This window comes from Emydura macquarii, unplaced genomic scaffold (assembly GCF_026122565.2).
Source record: "Emydura macquarii macquarii isolate MOO-44397 ecotype Brisbane River unplaced genomic scaffold, CSIRO-AGI_Emac_v2 contig_2676, whole genome shotgun sequence".
Lineage (NCBI taxonomy): Eukaryota > Metazoa > Chordata > Testudines > Chelidae > Emydura > Emydura macquarii.
Genome location: NW_027132813.1, coordinates 6,972,651 through 6,993,471, shown reverse-complemented (window position 1 = coordinate 6,993,471; position 20,821 = coordinate 6,972,651). Strand labels below are relative to the sequence as shown.

The window sequence follows — 20,821 nt, the reverse complement described above, 5'->3', positions numbered from 1 at the left end:
CTTTTTATCCACCTTATAGTCCATTCATCCAACCCATACTTCTTTAACTTGCTGGCAAGAATACTGTGTGAGACCATATCAGAAACTTTGCTAAAGTCAAGTTATATCACGTCCACCACTTTCCCTACATTCACAGAGCCAGTCATCTCATCATAGAAGGCAATCAGATTGGTTAGGCATGACTTACCCTTGGCGAATTCATGCTGACTGTTCCTGATCACCTTCCTCTCTTCCTAGTGCCTCAAAATGGATTCCTTGAAGACCTGTTGCATGATTTTTCCAGGGACTGAGGTGAGGCTGACTGGTCTGTAGTTCCCCAGATCCTCCTCCTTCCCTTTTTGAAGATGAGCACTGTATTTGCCTTTTTCCAATCATTCGGGACCTCCCCCAATTGCCACGCATTTTCAAAGATAATGACCAATGGCGCTGCAATCACTTCAGCCAACTCCCTCAGCACCCTAGGATGCATTGCATCTAGCCCCATGGACTTGTGTATGTCTAGCTTTTCTAAATAGTCCTGAATCTGTTCTTTCAGCACTGTGGACTGCTCACCTTATCCCCTGCTGTCTTGGCCCCTGTTTTATCCTCTCTTTTTTTCTGTTATCCTTTGTGGCTTCTTTTTAGGCATGGATAAGGTAGTTCCAATAAAATAAGAAACATGTCTCATCCAAAGCCTTCACTCAATTTCCACCCATTTCTTTATTAAGGTTTTTGTTAGTTGGTTGGTTTTGTTTTCATGTGCGTGGTTTTTGTTTTTTTTAAAGAGTGGGGCTGGATAATTTCCCCCCACATCTTTGTTAATTTCTGATTCCAGAAAATAGAAGGAGACAAACAGTTCTTATGGTAGTTCTAACTCAGCCACTCATATGATGGCCTGTTTGCAAGAGATTTCCAGAGCAGCTTTGCCAATGATGACAGTTCAGAAAAGGTTTAAACAAGAATCCAAGTTTTTGAGTAGTTCTGTGAAATGGACCTTTCAACCATTTGAAATTCACCCATCACCACTGCAGCGGCTCTGTGTCTGTTGATTCAAGAAGAATTTGCAGGTCTTCCTCTGCCTTGTTCTCCTTTGATCGATCGATTGATAGATAGAAGAGAGGAGTGCTGGTAGGGAGGATGGATATATAGAGATTGATACTATATAAATAGTTGAGAGAGAGCCCTATTCTTAGCCTATCTAGACTTTCCTGTACTGATACTAACTTCGCTAGCAAGATTTGCTTACTTCCACATAATGCAAAACACAGTATTCTCTTGACTTTTTATGTCCCAATAATATATCACTGCTTAGACATATTTAATGGTATAGGGGCCTAAAAATGTAAGCAGTGCCAATGCTGCCATTTAATACCGTCTTTCACATCTTCCCCCGACCGTTAACATATGTCACTCCTAATGCTGGAAAAGGTAATGACTGCATCTCACACAACCAGTCACCAAGTTACTGTTAAACAACTGAATGTAAAGCAAAATTGAAGTTTCCTCTTTTCACAGTATTAAATGTTTCTTATAAATTGATGCAGTATATTTTGTCTGGAGGCTTTCAGCGCAGAATGACCACTGGAATTAATGGGAGTGAGTAGCAAAAATTTCTCATGCACTGTGGTGAGGATATAGACTCCATGTATTATGGTGTCCCAGCCTGCAAAGCATTAGTTCAGATTGAAATAGGCAGTCTTCTGCAGGTCCCTGCTTCAGTTGCTTTGGAAAATATCAAAGGGGATTGTGACTGTTTTCACATATACTTGTGGCATATTTGTTGTTCTATTGTTTGTGGCATCATGTTGTTTGTTGAGCAACAGCTGCTTCAGAGGAAGGTGCAAGAAGATCCCTGAAAGATAATTACAAAATTACCTGCCCACAGATCCTTTCTAGCCCCTCTCAGTTAGGGTGCATCTACACCACAATTAAACAACTGCTTAGCCAGAGCCCCACAAGCCCCAGTCAGCTGGCATAGGCCAGGCACAGGTGTCTCATTGCACTTTAGACATATCCTTACTGATTAGCTTTTGCTCTGAATCAAGAGAGCTTATACCCCTTATATGTATTTATTTTATCTAATGTTAAGTGTGGATCATCTCTTGGCCTTAATAATATATTGTAACAGTGGGTTCCACAGACTGCTTATGCACTGTGTAAAGAGTATTGAAATCTTTCAGTAAAAAACGCCTGAATTCTGAAATACAGATAAGGATACAGAGTATATGAGAACTGTGAGTTTGTGATCATCTCAAGGTTTAATAAACCTTTTTCCAGAATAAATCTGTGTACCCTTAACTTTAGCTAGTTTGAGCCAACAGATGCCGCTAATGCATTTAGGCCTGTGAAAAATGGCTAATATGCTTATTGCCATTTTGTTACACTTGTATGGCATATTTGTGAGCAGTGAAATTGCTTTCCCCTCCAGCAGAGCAAATATGCCTCATTCTTTCTTCCTGAGTCCCATTCTTTGATAAAGTTACTATTTAGAATGCCTGTATCTGTGCTACCTTGGACTGTGATTGTGCCCAACCCACAAACAAATTGTGATCATTGAAAATCTCATTGCATTTTTTGCCAGAGCCAGGGGTGTTAGCCTTCGGTGTCCTTGCTGAATTCCAGTTTGGTTAATTACAGTACCATACCTAGCAGTGCTGTATGGGAACCAGAATTTCCATCCTGCAGAAAATGTTGCATCCCCTACCTCCCCCAAAAAATGTTTCAAATCTGAACAAATGTGATATGTGAAATTTTCAAAAAAATTCCATTTCCAAAGAACCAAACAAGGGAGCCTGAGTTGCTAGGGAGCCTGAAAACCCAGCCTAGCTCCACAACAGCCCTCTGGGCAGGTTCCTTGGGAGGTGAGTGAGCTGGCAGGAAACGAAGCGAGGCCTGCCTGGTTTCCACTGAAAGTTTCAAGTCCTAAGGAACATGGGGATTCTGTCAAATCAGCATTTTCTGACTAAAAACAGTTCAGTTGGAAAATTTTCTACCAGCTCTACTATCTAGACATTCCTTGTGCAGTTTCAATTTATTTACAATATTCTTCACTTCCTGTACTAAAACAGTTGCATGGATTCGCTGTGTGCCTTTAACCAGCTGCTGTGTTTCACGCCTGGAATGGCTGCATTTCATTGGTGCATGTTTGATTTCTGTGCATATAATGTATAATATCTGGTACAGTATTTGGGGGTCCTTATGGATGAAAAGCACTGTAGACCTGGAATATATCATTGTTAGGAATGCTGCTGGCTCAAAGACCAATGGAAACATAAGTGAGCATTTGGGAATTGTTAGAGACAGAAAATGGGATTATAAATGCTACATTTGTTACCAAGTAAAATTAAAAATATTGAAACAAATATATCTACAGGCAGATGTTGAGATGTCTTCCTCCACTTGTGAGTGTACACTTTCTGCACATGCATGCACATACACTTGGGAGCCCTAGCATGGGTATGTGCAGGTCATAGACTCTAACCTCTCCATGTGCAGGTGACAGGAGCTTCATACCAAAGACCCATTTGGACAAATGGTTCTAAGGGCTGTGAAAATTCTATAGCCTGCACATGGTAGGGTTAGAATAGTTCAACTGAGTACACAAAGCTTTAGTACACAAAAAGTGTGCATTCACACCCAGCTGGTGAGAAGCTAAGGCCCCATTGCAAAATCAGGTCCAGCATCATTTTAGCCTCTGCCCCAGCCACAGCTATTTAGATCAGGGATTCTTAAACTTTTTGTCAGCACAACCCCTTTTTAATAACAATTTCCTCCCAGGATTCCAGACAGCATGAAGGATGCCATTTTGTAGAAGAAAATTTTGTTCTCCATGCATCATGACCTCGCACACACCATATATGTGAGATCATGCTGTGTGGAGCAAAATGGCATCCTCCACACAATAGGAACAGCCATGATCCCATCTGTGGTCATGATCCACAGTTTGAGAACCACTGGTCTAGATAGTTGACTATTAATGTATGAGATAAGAGGCTCAGGTTTGATATTTTCCTCAGTGTATGATATTGAAATTTCATATGGCAAAAATAATTTCTCTCTACATTTAAAATGTTTATCAGGTCACTAATTGGCACTTTTATTGGCATTCTTAGGATAACAATTAGCACTGTAAGAGACATGGAGTCTGAGCTGTATTCACATGCCTGATCCCTCCAGCTCAAAGTTCAGGAACATACATTGGCTGGTGAAGTTTAAAGTGTTAGTTGCTCTCAATGACTCTTCACAGTGATGGCCAACACAAGTGTTAGGTGCTATTTAAATCCCACTTAAAGACTTCAGAATAGGGCCTAGTGAGATTTAAATGATGTCTAGATTTGCAGGCTCTCTGCACCAGAGTGAATTCCACCTTTGTATATTGTCCACACAGCCAGACAAATGCTGCAAAATCTTCCCGGCAAACATTCATTTGAATTTTTAATTGCATTTGTTTTGGCACTTGCACATCTTTTGTGTTTGTTTTCTCCGACTATTCGACAGGTCAAAGATGAGCATTGGCCAAAATGGCCAATTTTAATAAAATATTGGAGAATTTTTCACAGAAAGAGAATTTTTAATTTGTAATCATGATTAATCATCATGGAAACCTGATTCAAAGAGTTAATGCTCATCCAATCAAGGGACAAGCGTAAACATACCACGTGGCCTTTGCATGCAATCAAAACATTCATTTTAATGTTAGCAGACTAACTACAAGCCAAGAATTATTCCCAGAAATTACTTGGCAAATAATTTTGAATAATAAATAACTCTGAGAAATGACAATCGAGTCACAGACAGGAAAAAGAGATTGATTGTATAAATTGTTCATTATAATTTATTAGCTTGGCTCTGATTCTCAGTGCAGCTCTTTGTTTCATTTTTTCCCTAAATTGCAAGCTCCAGTTATTAACCCAATTAGCGGTCTGATACAAGACTTTTGAATCAGTTCCATAGGGTACAACAGAAGGTCCTAGAAATACAGGCCTCAATTTTCCAAAGTGACAAGCAGTTTTGGGTGCCTCTTGTGGAAGAACCCAAACTCAGGGGTCCTTACTTACAAGTTCATTGCTCAGCGGATAGTCCTGAATTAGCCAAACAACAAATTTAGCAAAGTCAAAGTTTATTCTTTACGTAAAGAAGGTGGTCCCTTCTAATGTCAGGAACGACGCTTGCTTCCAAAAAACTGACCATATTTATAGGGTGGTATAAACAAGTTTTTACACGTCACAGTTTCCATGGTCATACATACTAAAAAGTATTATCTAGGAATTTTCTAACTGAATACTTGCAACTTTCCTTATCTAAGTTACAAGGTCTTTCTCTGCATTCCATCTCTACTAGCGTCTAGACCTTTTAACTATTTCATTACTTCAAAACATTCTAAGATTAAATAACGGCTAAAAAACATTTTCTATCTCAGACTTTTTACAGCCATTTCTAAAATCAGTTCTCAGCAAAAACAGAGACCCCATCTTGTTTTCCCTTCACATCTGTTTTTGGATGTCCTGACTTTCAGGGTGTTGGTGTTCAGAACTTTTTGGACATCTGATCCCTTTAAGGTATCCAAACTTGGAACCCACAATCCTTAGTCACTTTGGAAAATTTAGACCAGAGCATATTACTTTTTGGCAGCCACTGACTGGATAATTATGATGTGCTGAAGGTTCTACCCTGTCATGCAGGGCAGAACAAAACAGAGTTATACTGTACATTACTTGACAGCATCATGGTTCCGTGCCGGTGGAAAATGCTATGCTGCTATCCCAGTTGCTGAAAGTGTTGTGTTTCAGTGCTGCTGCTTTCATCCAGGGAGTTCAGAGTTGTGTTCAAAATTGAATTACTCTAAACTGCCATGACATGCAGCCACCTGTGGAAACATGTTTGTATGAGTTTTTAATGGCTCATGTAGTGTGCTGCAGTTGTTTCTGGCACCAGGGGAAAATCAATAATATACAGGGAGGAAATAGCCATTTTTACTGGAAAAAGGCCACTTCTGAGGTTGTGTAAACATTAAGAGAACCTTAGATACTTGTTATGTTATTTAAGACTTCAGGCTGTATTTAATAAAGGTTTTTAGATCAATGTGGATTTTGTGAGGGGAAAAATGTGAGTTTAGTTTAGGTCCAAACTTTTTGTAGTTTAGACCCACCTGTTCTAATTCTTTTTAAACCAGGATTAGCTTCCCCCAGCATATGTTCTTTTCCTGCTTGATCCAGCAGTAAAGTTGTAATATATTGGACTGGCCTTCGGTATCAAATACGAAGGAAAATCTGAAGTAGGAGGAACAATGTGTTTCATAAATCAATACAGTAGTGACAAAAAAGGAATACTGAAAACACCTGGCAGTGGATATTGGGTGAAATCTTAGCCCCTTTGAAGTCAATGGCAAGCCCCACATTGACATCAAGGAAACCCAGATGCCACCCATTATGTTTTATATGCAACTTGTCTTCATACGTTCAGGGTTTCTTCAGAAAAAGAAAAGACTCATAGAAATTAGAGATACAAAAAGACCTGTTATGTCCCAACCATTCTACCCTCAGGGGCCAGTGCAGGATTGGTGCTTCCATTATATTGTTTTGTTCTTTATCTACACTCATCCAAACTATGGAAGAGAGGAGAAAACTTCCACTCAGTTCAGAGAAGCAGTCAGATCTCACTTTATTCAGACCTTCTTATCTGAATTCCAAGCTTTTGAGGCTCTGGTTATTATAAAAATTCATCCAGTTTGCATAACAAACTTCTTGTGCTATAGGATTCCCCAGGACAGCTTTCTGGAGAATGATACAATATTTAGGAAGTTCATAGGAGAGAAAGCACAACACTTTTAATTAACTGCACAAGTACTCAGTTCCATCTGAATCTGCTGAGGGTTCTGGAAACCTCCAGTCCATAGTGGGCATGCTTCGAAGCTCAACACAGCCACTCTGATAATAACATTACATCACCATCTTTAGGGCCTGTCCACACTATACCTGAATAACTCCATGTGCATACAGTCTTATTCTGAAATAAGAATGCCTGTTTAGCTTAATCTACTTTAAAAGTGAATTATGATAAACCAGAACAAGGCACTCTTAGGCCTTGTCTATACTACAAAGTTTTGCCAGCATAGCTATGTTGGCTAAGAGTGAAAAAATCACAACCCTTAGCCAAGACAGCCTTGCCAGGATAGCCCCCAACTATGCTGATAGAAGAGTGCTTCTATCAGCATAGCTAAAGTCATTCGGGGAGGTAGTGCAGCTGTGTGGTCAGGTTACACTGAGTCTCCCACTACAGGCTTTGCTGATATAGCTAGGCTCTGTAGTGTAGACACACACCAGTATCCTGGAATAAGAGTGTCCACACATGGAGTTATTCAGAAATAGGTATTGTGCTTTAAATTTACGCCCTGCCTTAATCTCTGTTAACCTTCAAGGGAAGGCAAACCCTTGCTTGGCCAGTTTTACACTAGTAAATTGGTACTATGCAAACATTGCAGCATTGGGCTAGTATCTGAGAACTTGAAAGTGAAACTGATTAGAAACTGGCTATTTGCTTTTCATTGGCCAAACTGAGAAAAGTACAAAAGACAAGGAGAAAGCAGCATGAATAGTGAAAATCAAATAAGACTTTGAATCTTGGTCCAGTTTTAACAATCTAAGGTGCCAGTAAAACAGGCAAGGTGTCACAATGCTCCCCTAAGTCTGGGCAGGATTTGTGCACTGTCTCCAGTCCCTTCCACTAGGATCAATCCCTGGACAGAGATTCTCTGTGGGAAGTGAGACCCTGCAGTCCAGCTGCCCCAAGCCCATTGCTGAACTCTCAACCCCACCCCAGAAATACTCTCCAATAGCTTAAATACCCCCTTTCCCAGAGCTCCCTCCTTGTGAGCACTCTGGCTTATAGTTGCAGTAACCAAAATGCAGACTTTGCAGCGGGGTTTCTAAACCAATCACTGTTTACTTTAGACAGTACGATAGAGAAAGAGAGAGATCTGTGTAAAGTAAGAAACGCCTCTGTGCAATTCCCCACCTGAGTTTCTTGAGTGTTCTTTGGGATTTGGTTAATGTCCTTTCAGGGTCTGGGGTCTTCTCTCCTGGACCTCACTCCTACACCTCAGGCTTCCCTTCTGGGTCATGGACTCTCCTCTCACTCCTGCCCCAAGCTCCCTGTGTGTTCCCTGAACCACTCAGCAACTCAGTTCTAAAAACTAGTTCTAACCTGTCATGGGGAAATTCCAGTGCTCCAAACCCCCTCCCTACAACCTAAGTTCCATAGTTCTGCTTGGGCCAGGCCTAATCATACATTGCTGATCCTTAACGTCTGGCCCATTCAGTCAGGATGTGCTGGGGGGAGTTAAAGAGTGACTGTCCCCAAAGCTCTATCCCTTCATCTGGCTCCTGAAAAGAGTCAGCAACAACCAGCCTGATTCGCAAATCGCAACCCCCCAATAACAGTCCCAAGAGAGCAAACCAAATGAGCTGTTAGATAGCTTAAAGTTGCAAAGGAAAGGGGGAATTTAACAAGTTGTTTGAAGAGTTCATATAAGCCCATAGAACTGATAAACACTGGGATCACTGTACAGAATGGTGGGAAATGTGTGACCCAGCTTATGACTATTATGGTCAGAGCTTACAGCTCCTGTGGCTGAGGCTGTCCAATGGCTGCCCAACTCTCAAATCCTGGATATTGGGGAGCACCTGCAGGACAAACTTCAGATGCCAATTACACCAATATAATTGGAAAGAAATTCCACTGACTTCAATAGAGTTACTACAGATTTACTCTGGTATGAGACCAGAACCTGGCCCACAGTGTGCGTCTTTCAAGGTGATGGAATGCTGTGAGAACGTTTATTGGATGAACAGCTGATTCCTTGATCCTCCATGATGGATCCATATTCAGTTTCCCTAGACGTCAATGGGAGTTTAGAGTAGTGAGTGTGAGGCCCACCTGTATTGCCCATTCCCTGTAAGCTAGTCTAGAGACAGTTTTTGCCAGAATCAGGTAAGTAACATAGGACTGGAATTAACACTGAGTGGACATTTCTGAATACACAGGTTGGCTCAATCTGAGCTAGGGTTTTTGTTATCAGTTTCAATGTTCCCATTTTAATTCATGCTCTCGGTTACTCCTCTTGCCCCTTAAAGGTCACCAGCTCCTATCTGTAGCAGCATGTTTGATTTTTCACCAGGAACATCAGAGCTGTTTCTTATTATTCCAAACTAAGATGCTCACTACCTGTTTTACTAAGCATGTGCTCCAGTGCAGTTGGCTTAGCCCACTGGGATATTACAATGATGTTAAGTCAGTATGATAGCTGATAGGAGAGGCCTCAGCTTTCTTTCTGACAATGAAGCTAATGAACATAACAAATTTCTGGTGTAAGACTCAGAATTTGAAGGATCGGAGTCACAGAAGCATTGTGTGAAAATTCTGATAAACATTCTGTTTAGAAACCTTTAGATCCTAAGATTGTATTTTCTGAGATTTGCTTTCCCCCGTGTTTTTTGTTTATTTGTTTGTTTGTTTTAGGTTTTCCCATCATCTATCTAATTTTCCTATCTATCTAAAGTGTTTTATACTGCTGTCCATAACTGTAGTATCTGAGCACCTTCTACAATAGCAAAATCCATAACAGACTTCATGGTGTCTCTGGCACTTCTCCCTTTTCAGGGTCAAAACTCTGCATGGGATAAGGGTTTTTTTGGGAGGAAATTGGAAGGGGGTTGGGAACAAAAGGGGGTGGTCATATTGTGAGTGTCACATAGGGTGGAAAAGCTTTCTCAAAGACGATGGTTTTGCGACGTTTCCTGAAGATGATCAGACTCTGGATTAAGAAAGTCATCAGGAAAACTGGATACTTTATTCTTAAGGCTCTGATCCAAAGCCCACTGCAGTCAACAGAAAACTCTCATTGACTTTAATGGGTTTGGAACAGGCCTTCACCCTAGAAAGGATAATCAGGTGGATAGAGCACTGGAGCTCAAGAGGCCTGGATTCACTTCCAGGTTTTGTCACAGACTTCCTGTGCAACCTTGGGAAAGTCACTTAATTGATCCTGTGCCTCAGTTCCTCATCCGTAAAATGGGGATAATACCTCCCTATCTCATGAGGGTGATGTGAGGATAAATGCTGTTAATTGTTAATCCTGACAAAAATGATATTGGTAGATAGCTCTTCTGCACCATGTATCTTGATCCATTCTTTGTCACATCCCAAACAGGTATTGTGATAATATGTAATTGTTGCTCTATTTCACTGAGGGACTCTCACAGCTTTACAAATGTTAATGAATTTAGCCTCACCACAGTAGTAGTAGTATCCTCATTTTACAGGGGGGAAGTCGAGGCACCTATGCCTTGTCTACACTGGCATTTTCTTTAAATTACTCCCAACCTCCAGAGAAACTCCACCAGTAATAGCAAGTGGAAAGGCTGACATAGACCACTCAGTGGTGTTTTAACCACGATGTCTAGACCAGTTCTGGCTTAAATGGCGGAGTAGTTAAAATTCCAGCAGCAGGTCTATGCTACCACTTCCACTGTTGCTACCACCAGTGCAGCTGTATATATTGTAATGAAGAGCAGTGTCTCTGCAGACATGCCCAAAGTCACAGTTACAGATATTTTGAAAAAAATGTTTTAAATCTTTCATTTTTAATGACAATAGAATCTTACTAATGAAATGTACTGGATTTTCTGAATTAGCATGTAAGTAAAGATCCCAATAAAGAAATCAAGGACACATGCATCAAAATGCAGCTTGTCCAATTATTTGCTAATTACCATTTAATTTTGATAATATATAATGCTTCAAAGTGCATTAGCAAATGTTGCATATGTAATTTTAAAACTAATGAGGTCTTAATAATATGAAGCCTCACAACGGTACTGGCTGGTAGTGAATCGTTGCAGAGAAATGGGGAGGGATTGCAATTACATCTGTGTGAATTATCAGGTTTGCAGTTTAGTGAAGTGCAAATTAGCAAGATTCTACTGTACAAACCTATGCACATAGGGCCAAATCCACAGCTGGTGCAAATGATTATGGTGAAGCTATGCTGATTTATGCCTGAGGATCTGGCAAGTAATAGATACAGCTGAATCTGGTTATACAAATCTCAGTTATCTCAAACTCCCTGTTATCTGAAACTGAGCCATGGTTGCTTGTGTATTAATGATAGTGAAATTTCACTCTATTATCCAAAACCTCACTTATCCAGAATTATTCAGTCTTTTCATTCAGGTCCCAATAACTGAAGTGATATTGTATATTCTTATTTAATAAACAGTAGAGCAGCAGAGGGTTAAACTGCAATGGTCTAGTTATTAATGGGTCATACCTTATTCATGGTCCAATGGACAGTGCAGTAGACTTGGGTTTTGTTCCTCATTCTGCTATTGACCTGCTGTGTGACCCTGAGCAAGTCACTTTGCCTCCCTGTGCCTCTGTAAAAGAGAGGTAATGTTCCTCATTGTGAAGCTCTTGAGGGCTACAGAAGAAAATCACTATAGAAATGCTATGTATTGTCATGACATGCTGGATTATTAGGAGCCTCGTGAATGACTATTTATCCATTGTCCATTAAAAACAGATTAAGCAGATTCTCCTCTTGGTCCCAGTACAAGGAGCAGCAAGTAAAGTAAAAAACAGCAAGAGTGTCATGCAATCAAATTGTATTTTGCATGTGTCCTTATTTTAGATCAGTGGTTGTTCACCACATGTGGCGCCAGCGGACCGCAGGGACCCACTCAGACCCAGTGCAATGATGCCTATAGGAACTCCAATCTCAGTGTTGTAGTGGGGACTGAGGGAATTCTCCAGGGTGTGCAGATCTGGAGAGTGCCAGCGACCAATACTTACAGGTGAGAGAGATTCTGTGATTTTCATGACGTGTCGCTGACAAGATTGAAATTTGCCCCCATCTCCAAATATGTACTGAGCATATGCAAATGACTATTCTCAGAAGGTTATAACTTGGCCAGATACGGATGGATTTTCATGGGGACAGCAAAAGGCACATCTCTGACCTTTGGGCTACTTCCTTGCCAAATTTCAAGTTTGTGATCCAAAGAATGGAGACACAGAAGTGCTTCAAATAAGTGGTTGGAGACAAAACATTAACATTGGCAAAATTGTCTGTTTTCTCTACTTTGTTCTGAGAAATAAATGAACTGTTTTGCTGAAACTTAAAAATAAAAAACAGTCTGAGGCAGAGACCAAGGATGGGAAATTTTAGCTCAAATGGTTACAGTTTAGCAAGTTATAAGCAATTGACAATAGGGGCTTATATGGGAAGTGATGAGCAATGCTAAGTATATGCATCACTATCAGTTCTACCTAGAATTTAATAGAATCATCAAGATGTGCACATGCTAAAATTGAATGAATTCTCCAGGGTAGGAAACCATCATTTTTTTGATCTGTGAAGTGTTTATCCATCTCTGAGCCCTGTAAAAACAATAATAAAAAAGTAAATGAGAAAACAAGGTTGATAGCTCAAGCAGTTGCACATACATGTTCTAACCACATATGCAAACTCCACAGTAGCCTGGCATTAATTTCACACTGACTTCGGCAGCACTTGCTGAATTAATGGAACAGCTCCATTAGTTCAGTGAATAAAGCATACCTATAAACCCTGGATTAGGTCTGACATCCCATCCACTTGAGAGCAGTAATGTGTGTGCAGAGGTCAGTGGCACATAACTAACCTACACCAAACCCAAATTGCAGCTCAATAACCCAAAAGCACATGCACATCAGACTAATTTCAGTGGAATGATGAGCAGCACAATAGGTACAATGGGAGGCACAGACATGGACATGGTTAGAGACACTAACTGGTCAAATTCAGCCCTGAATTTTTTGGTTTTGTTAGAAACAAGTTTTTATGAAATGTACAATTTCAGAAATGTTTCATACTTATTTTAAAAAATTCTATTGGAGACACTTTTTTAACAAATAATAATTCCCCTGCAGTGTATGCAATGGCAGGTTTGTGCCAGTGTATGAGATCCTAAAAGTGACACTGACTAGAAAAAAAAGTGAAACTGATTTATCTAGTTTCCTTCTTTATTGGGAGAACTGAGACACATACAAACTGGTAAATAAACAGCATACAAAGTGAAAGACCAGAAAGATTTTTTTTTCCATTTTTATAATCTACAATGTCGCTTATTATAACATAAAGACAATTTTTTAAAAACTTAAATGACTTACAATCAGACACTGTCCTTTTAATAACTAGATCCCTTTCTTTTTCTTCTGTGAATTTTAATTGATGTGGATATTTGCTACCTTGAACTAATCGTATTGGTTATTGTGACCTTTCCAGGTTTATGCAACAGGCAGTTCTGCTACAGAAGTGGTAAAATTAGCAGTCTAAACTTAACAGTAGCCTGTTTAATTGGCTGTGCTCTAGTCAACAAATATAGACATGGTTCAAGATAATTTCATCAGGCTACTACTGAAAAAAATTGTTATTGCTTGATAAAAGAGCACAGTCAAAATTGAACCTAGTATAACTAAACAATAACGTGCCGTATCATGCTATTGCTTTCTTTAAAGCAGAACTGTCCATTCAAATCAATTATTCTGCAGTGGATTTTTAAGCTGAACTCCCCTCTGACGACAATGACGAGTTCTGCTTACTGCTCATTGACACATTCAGATGTTTTATTATTTTTACACTTTTGTTTTTATTGAAGAGGAATTACAGTACTGGGGATGCATCTCAATCCCCAATATCAGAACACCAACAAAATAACAGACAGCAGCCTTGTGAAATTGACTAGGCCAAGAACAAAATCTGCTTGCATATCTATTACCATGAGGACTGATGATAATGAGAAAAACTAATTATGTTTTACTCACCTATCAAAAAAAATGACTTGCCCAGGGTGCGTCGGTGAGTAGAATTTTTCAAGGCTGGCATACAGTGAATACGCATATAAAATATAACCCCAAGGAGGTGAGGTAATAAATTAAACACACAAAACTGACATTTCTTTAATATCACAGCCCAAGGAAGAAACAAACTTCTGCAGCAACTACAGGCTGATTTTGCCACATGGTACAAATTGCAAGTAGAACTAAAATTACAGCTCTTCAGTGCAGGTACCTGTCTTCTTTCATGTCTGTAAAAGACCTGGCACATACTTAGGTTCTGTGTAAATAATTAATGACTAAGAGGCTGACTTCTTAGTTCCTGATATACAACTGGAGTGAAATGCTGTTCTGCACTCCTTAAAGATGCAGCACAGAACTCACAGCCAATTGGAGGCAGGGGGCACTATGGTGTGTTCAAATCATCTTTGTGCCCTCCTGATCCTGGGCTGCTGCAGGGGCTAGAGGGACCCCCAGCATAACATAGATAGCCATGGGGACATAAAATCATAGATTAGGGTTGAAAGGGACCTCAGGAGGTCATCTAGTCCAACCCCCTTCTCAAAGCAAGACCAACCCCAACTAAATCATTCTAGCCAGGGCTTTGTCACGCCAGCCTTAGAAACCTCCCTAGATAACCCATTCCAGTGCTTCACCACCCTCCTAGTGAAAAAGATTTTCCTAATATCCAACCTAGACCTCCCCCAACTGCAACTTGAGACCGTTGCTCCTTGTTCTGTCATCTACCACCACTGAAAACAGCCTAGCTCCATCCTCCCTGGAACCCCCTTTCAGGTAGTTAAAGGCTACTATCAAATCCCCCCACATTCTTCTCTTCTTCAGACTAAACAAGCCTAGTCCCCTCAGCCTTTCCTCAGAAGTCATGTGTTCCAGCCCCCTAATCATTTTTGTTGCCCTTCACTGCACTCTCTCCAGTTTATCCACATCCTTTCTGTAGCGGACAAAATACTTCAAATGTGGCCTCTCCATTGCTGAATAGAGGGAAATAATCACTTCCCTCGATCTGCTGGTAATGCTCCTACTAATGCAGCCAATATACCATTAACCTTCTTGGCAATAAGGGCACACTGCTGACTCATATCCAGCTTCTTGTCCACTGTAACCCCCAGGTCCTTTTCTGCACGTGTCCAGTTACAACAGCCTGCCAGCACTGTCCAGATTCTCCTTAGCATAGCACACTGCACCTCTGCCCCAACAGATCCCTCCTACTCCTTACCCCGTTCCAGCATGCCTCCTATGCAAGGGGGTCTGGAGAAATTAGCCTTATAGCTGTCTTCACAGGGCCTGCATCCAGGGAGGAAAGACCCTCTGCTGGATATGGGGCTCTTACAGCCACTTTCTGCCAGCCCTTTTACCCAGCATGAAAGAGCAAGAGAAGGAATGAGGCTCTCACTCCTTATATTGATCTATCTAATAGATATTTAAAAGTGTGTATCTAATCCACTCGGCCCTTTTGACATGAGTTAAAACATATTTTTGTGACATTCTGTTCTCAAGACACCCAGACCTACACCACTGTGTTACCTTTCAGCCTCAACAAAAGTGAGCTTTGCTAGAGATTAGACTCTTAGCAACATAACTCTGTCTGCTTCATCAGCCAGTTCCTCAAGACTCTGCCAGTCGAAATGTGGCCTTGTAGGTAACAGTCGCTAAACCCCCGTTCCTGATTTCTCCAGAGATGTCTCCCTGTAATATCTAGTCACTCTCACTGGACATTCACAGAAATTATTAAATTTGCTGCCTCCAAAGAGACAATGTATACACCAGTCTGTCAGGTTAGCTGAAAACTCACACTCACTTCATATAGCACCACTGAGATAGTTTAATAATAAAAAAAGAATAAGTTTATTAACAAAGAACAGAAATGTAAGTGATCCTAAGCAAGAGAAAAAGAGGAGACAGGTATGGTTAAAAACAAAGCACGCTTTTGAGTGACTAAAACTTAATTTTAGCAAGTTATGATCTTTTCCTAAGCTTTTTTCTCACTTGCATCAAGTTCCCACCATCTCTAGCTCTCCAGCCCAGGAGATCCAATTTTCACACGCTCAGAGGGTGCTGTTCGCTAAGTCCCCTAAATGATGGATAACTAGAATGTTTTTGCTCCCCTTATATTACCCAAAATCCATTCTCTCTGCCTCAAGAGCCAGGAAGGCTTCCCAGAAAGCAGACTTTGTCCCTTGGAATGCTTATTAAGTTGTCTCCTTCTCCACTCATTGGCTTGATGGCTTTGTTTACCTTATATGTAAGTGTTTTGTTGTCCTCTGCCTATAATCAACCCAGTCAGATAAGTAAATCCACATTCCCTTGTTTAGGGCAGGCTGGCTGTATGCACTGCCTCCCAAAATCATATTAAGATCATATTTCCAGCACAGATATATAACTCTCTGTACAAATCCATATATATATCACAAAATGATTTTCAGGACCAGCATGTCACCAGTTGACATATGATACCTTCCATGACACCTATTGGATACATATTGTGACAACAATGTATTGGGTAATGAGTGAGTCAGGCCTGATATCAATTACAGTATAGTGGGCCCTCTGCCATTTGTCATTCAGGTATTCCCAGGGTCACAATTTACCAGAATAAAAACAGCAGCAAAGAGATAGTTCAGCTCCCAGAAAAACTCCCCTCTGACATGAACAGCAGCCTCCAGCAAAACCCACTCTAAACTAAGGTCTGAATAAACAGCTAAGCCTTCCAGCCTGCCCTGAAGATCATCAGACCAGGGCTTGTTCAATTCAAGGGCCCAATGGGGGCTGCCCATTTGAGCAAGGAGAGCTGGATCTGGCCCCAGTTGGATTTTACACTGCAAAGACCAGCAGCATCAGGCAAAACAAGGCAATGTGTATTTTATCATCAGGGTTCCTTCTGTAACTTACTGTGAAATCCACCATCCCTTCACATCCAGGGCTATGATCAAATATGGGGGAAGTGGATGAGAAAAAATAAGACCCACTTCCATGCCCCATGGACGTTAGCCCATTCTTAGAACCAGACCCTAAAAGATCCTTTCAGTCAGGTTCACTGCACTCCCCACTCTATCATCTTCACTAGGGCCTTGCACTTTCAAGTCCCCTGTGGGACTGGAATCCTGTGCGAGAGGCTATTCATTCAGTTTGCTAAGTGGTGCCAGTCTTGACATCCTGCTCATTTTCCCTCTCTTAAAATTATCTCCATTACTTTCTGCATGCTGCTGCTTGTATGTGGAATGCCTCTCCATCCCCAGTTTGCTGAGCCACTGTCCTCTTCTCTTGGAGATCCCCCTAAAGACTCACATCTTTCTCAGTGTCCAAAAGTCATGATATAACAAAAGGAAGGGAGGAGATGCAAGTTATTCCCTCCTCTGGATTTCGTGGTCTGCTCTGTCTGTCTTTTAGGCCTCGATCCTCCAAGCTGACATCCTAGCATGCCCTGCCCCCTCCCTCTCCCATGTCCCAGTGGGCTCTGCATTGGTGCCGGGATCTACACTATAAACTAAAAAATAAACAATCTGTTTAAATAATGATTGGCTCCTTTGATGAATGGGGAGCCGCAATGCGTCTGCTGCTCACATTCACCGGCAGCCTGTGAATGAGCCACTAAAGGGGTCTCTCGCACGTTCTGACTTTATTGCTTGTATGCAAAATCCATTCAGACATAGAAAAATGTAGCTCCTAATTGCAGCCGATTAGCCGTGCCAGCCTGCCTTGCTTGATGGTGCATCTTATTAGCTGTTACAACATCCCGCTGCAAATCAGCTCAGTAATCTCCTGGTCTGTACAGCATCTGTTCAGGGGACCCTAGGCCATGTCCCTCACTTTCTCTCTTGGCTCCAGTGCAGCCTTAACAGCCTTATTGAGGAATGAATGGTTTGGTTACAAAAAGTGGCACCAACATAATCATGTCACATTCCAAGGATCTCATCTGCTTTATGAGGCACTTGGCCTGCCAGTTGCTTCAGCATCATGCTCACTCCATGCTGATTGCCTCGGAGTAGAATCTCAAAGCCTCATTTTTTCACACTAGTCATTAGGACATGAAACTGGGCTGAACAAGCTGCTTAAGGTGCTTTGGGGAAGCAGTACTAGTACAGGGCCATGCTGTGCCATGTACACTCCTGTTTGTACTCTGTTTACATGTGGTGCCGCATTAGGTGAAGTTCTGAGCACAAACAGAAGGAATGAGGATTAAAGGAAAGTCAGTTCTCCTTCTTAAATAATGTAATTAGATTAGTTTAATTAGAGGAAGATATGTCTAGTGGTTAAAATTCCCCTGAGTTGCATTCCTGACTCTGCTAGAGGATCCTCTGTCACTGTGGGCAAGTGACTTTCCCTTCCTGGGCCAGATTCCACCCGATGTAAGTGGCTATAAAGCCACTAAAGTCAATGGAGATTCATCTGCTTACACCAGGTTTAAGTTTGGTTCTCTGTGTCCCAATCTCCTCCCTGGTAAAATGAGGATTAAAATTCATACTAGTCTCTCAGTGAGGGTAGCCTGTCTAAGTTCAATGTTTCTGAAGTACTGGTACTTGGATGAATGCTGCTATAGAGGGGCACATTCATCATTATTTAGCTAAAAGGGGCGATTTGAGGGATATAATTGTAACATGGAAATTCTGGGTGGGTTGTCAGCTGTGGGACTGTATATGGACCCTCTGGTTTTCAAAGCATGAGACTCTACTAATTGAGTTAAAAGCCCAAGATTGTAGCAGGCTCCAGCATTAGGACTGGATGGGAAACAGTTTTCCTGTTCTGGGAAAATTCAATATTTTTTCTCATTTTGAATTGGGAAAAAAAGACAATTTTTTTTTTGCCATCTTAACATCCAAAAAACCTCTGGTTTTGGTCAATCAAAAGATTTGTTTTTGATAATTTTGAAACATTTCATTTTGTTTCAACCTTTTTTATTTAAAAAATATTTTACATAAATTAATTTTAATTTCATAATGCAAAACCTTTTCTTACAGTCCAAAAAGGAACTTTTCATTGTAGAAATGTCAGACAGGATGTTTTGACAATTTTGAAATATTATCAGAAAATTTTCAAACCAGGAAATTCACTGACCCCAACCCTTTCCCATGGAAAGCTTCACTTTCAATGAATGACCATAAACGTACTGTCAAAAATTCTAGACCAGCTCTACTCTTCACCCTTTATATGTGACACAGACACCACAAGAGGGGGACAGAGCATCACACTGAGCAGATGCGTGTTACACACTAAATGTAAAGGTCAGAGGACTTTGCCTGCCTTGCTTGTAAAAGTACACATGAACTTGTTCCAGCCAGTCTAGTCTCTCTCTACTCCGCTGTATTCCTCCAGCCCGTTCACACAGTCTTGCCACTGTTGGTGTGAGACCTTTCTCCCTGCAGCTCCTTCCACCTGGAACAGTTTCCTTGTCTACTTACTCGAGACTCCTCCTATTAAATCTCATGTTTATAGTGTTCTCTCTCCCTGTATTGAGCTCTAAAGATAGCAAGGAGTACACAGTCTGGAGGAGAGGAGTCTCTGTACACAATAAGGCTGTGTTTACAGGTCCTTGCTCAGCATCGGCTATTCTCACTCTGGAGTAGAAGTGAGAGATGCAAGTATTACAGCAGCTGCCCTGTTCCATGGATAAGCAAAGGATATCAATCTCCAGAGCTCACATTCTTGTATTCCAAGGAGGCTTTGGATTTTGATGTAATTAGACTGTAAACTCTTTGGGGCAGACACCATCTTTTTGTTATGTGTTCATATAGTGCCTACCACAATGGGTCCCTGATCGGGGCTCTTAAATGTTATTGCAGTACAAATTAATAATAATAATTGGCTTATGTTCTTTGCAAGTGTGATCACAGAGTTTGCTGTTGACAGAGGAAAGGATCAAATCCGTTCCATCTGTAGTTCCTGTGTTTCTTCTTAGAGGCTGCTTGTCGTGTATTTCTTGTACATGTAGGTTGTTACTAGCAGGTCAGTCTTCTGTACCAGATACGGACAGGCTGCAGAGCTTTCCTTTCCCAGAGAGATACACACCAGATGTTTTCACTATAAGCTCCTTTAATGTTCTGCCAAGTATGTCTGAGCTTAGCTTAAATAAGGTATGTTGCACACAGCCCCACCTAGTGGCTTACCAGTATAATACAGTTTAGCATTCCATTGCATCTCCCCCTTTAAATTCTACATTCCTACCATTTACAAAATTTATACTATCACACTATCTTTGAAGTTCAATACAGATCAATCTGTTAAGTGTCTCTGAACCACACTGGTTTTCTAATTAAATGACCCAAACTCGTAACAACTTGATCTGACTGTCCATTAGTTGCAATGACTGGCTGTGATTGGCTTGGAATCCTTGAGTTGTCAGCTTGTTCGACATCTGCCATCCTTAGACTTTGCTCTGTTGATTGTTCTTTCTAAGGAACAAATTGAAATAGATTGATGGTTCCTGCTGAACTATCCACTGTCAGTCTCAATCACATATGATCTGGGCACTGAATTCTTTTCTTTATGACAGCTGGAGTTGTCCATCCTTTTTCTAAATCCAATATGACATGAACACAGTCACCATATTCTAGACCCAGCAGTTCTCTGACTGAGTGCTGTCTGTTGTAAAAATGTTTTTAAGATCTTTTTGCCTTTGTATCCAGATTGGCTACTCTCAGTGCAGCAAACAGCTGCAAAATGTCCATATTTTGTGTATTTATCACACCTTATACCTTTGGCTGGACATGCATCCTCTCTTGGAATGTGAATTTTTCCACATCTTGTGTATTTAGGCTGTCAGGCTTTTGTGTTTGACTAAAATTTGTCCCTCTTACCTGGGAGTTCTCTGTCTCTCTGCCTCAGGGGTCTTATGGTAAAGCTTGTAGCACCCATACTGCATCTGTTAAATACTTCTAAGCTAGTTTCTTGCTTTTCAGATTTGGAAAGTTGCTCTTGATTCTGCTGTCTCATCAGCTCAGACTGCTTTGCTATC

General features: G+C 41.0%; 1 protein-coding gene across 1 annotated transcript in view; it reads left to right on the top strand.

The window, feature by feature from the left end:
* The window catches only part of ALK (ALK receptor tyrosine kinase), a 516,691-nt gene that overhangs the window by 447,876 nt on the left and 47,994 nt on the right, over nucleotides 1-20,821 (top strand). Inside the window, exon 12 of the mRNA XM_067565381.1 lies at nucleotides 11,666-11,828. Coding sequence (XP_067421482.1) covers nucleotides 11,666-11,828 — 163 coding nt within the window. The remainder of the gene's footprint in view (nucleotides 1-11,665; nucleotides 11,829-20,821) is intronic.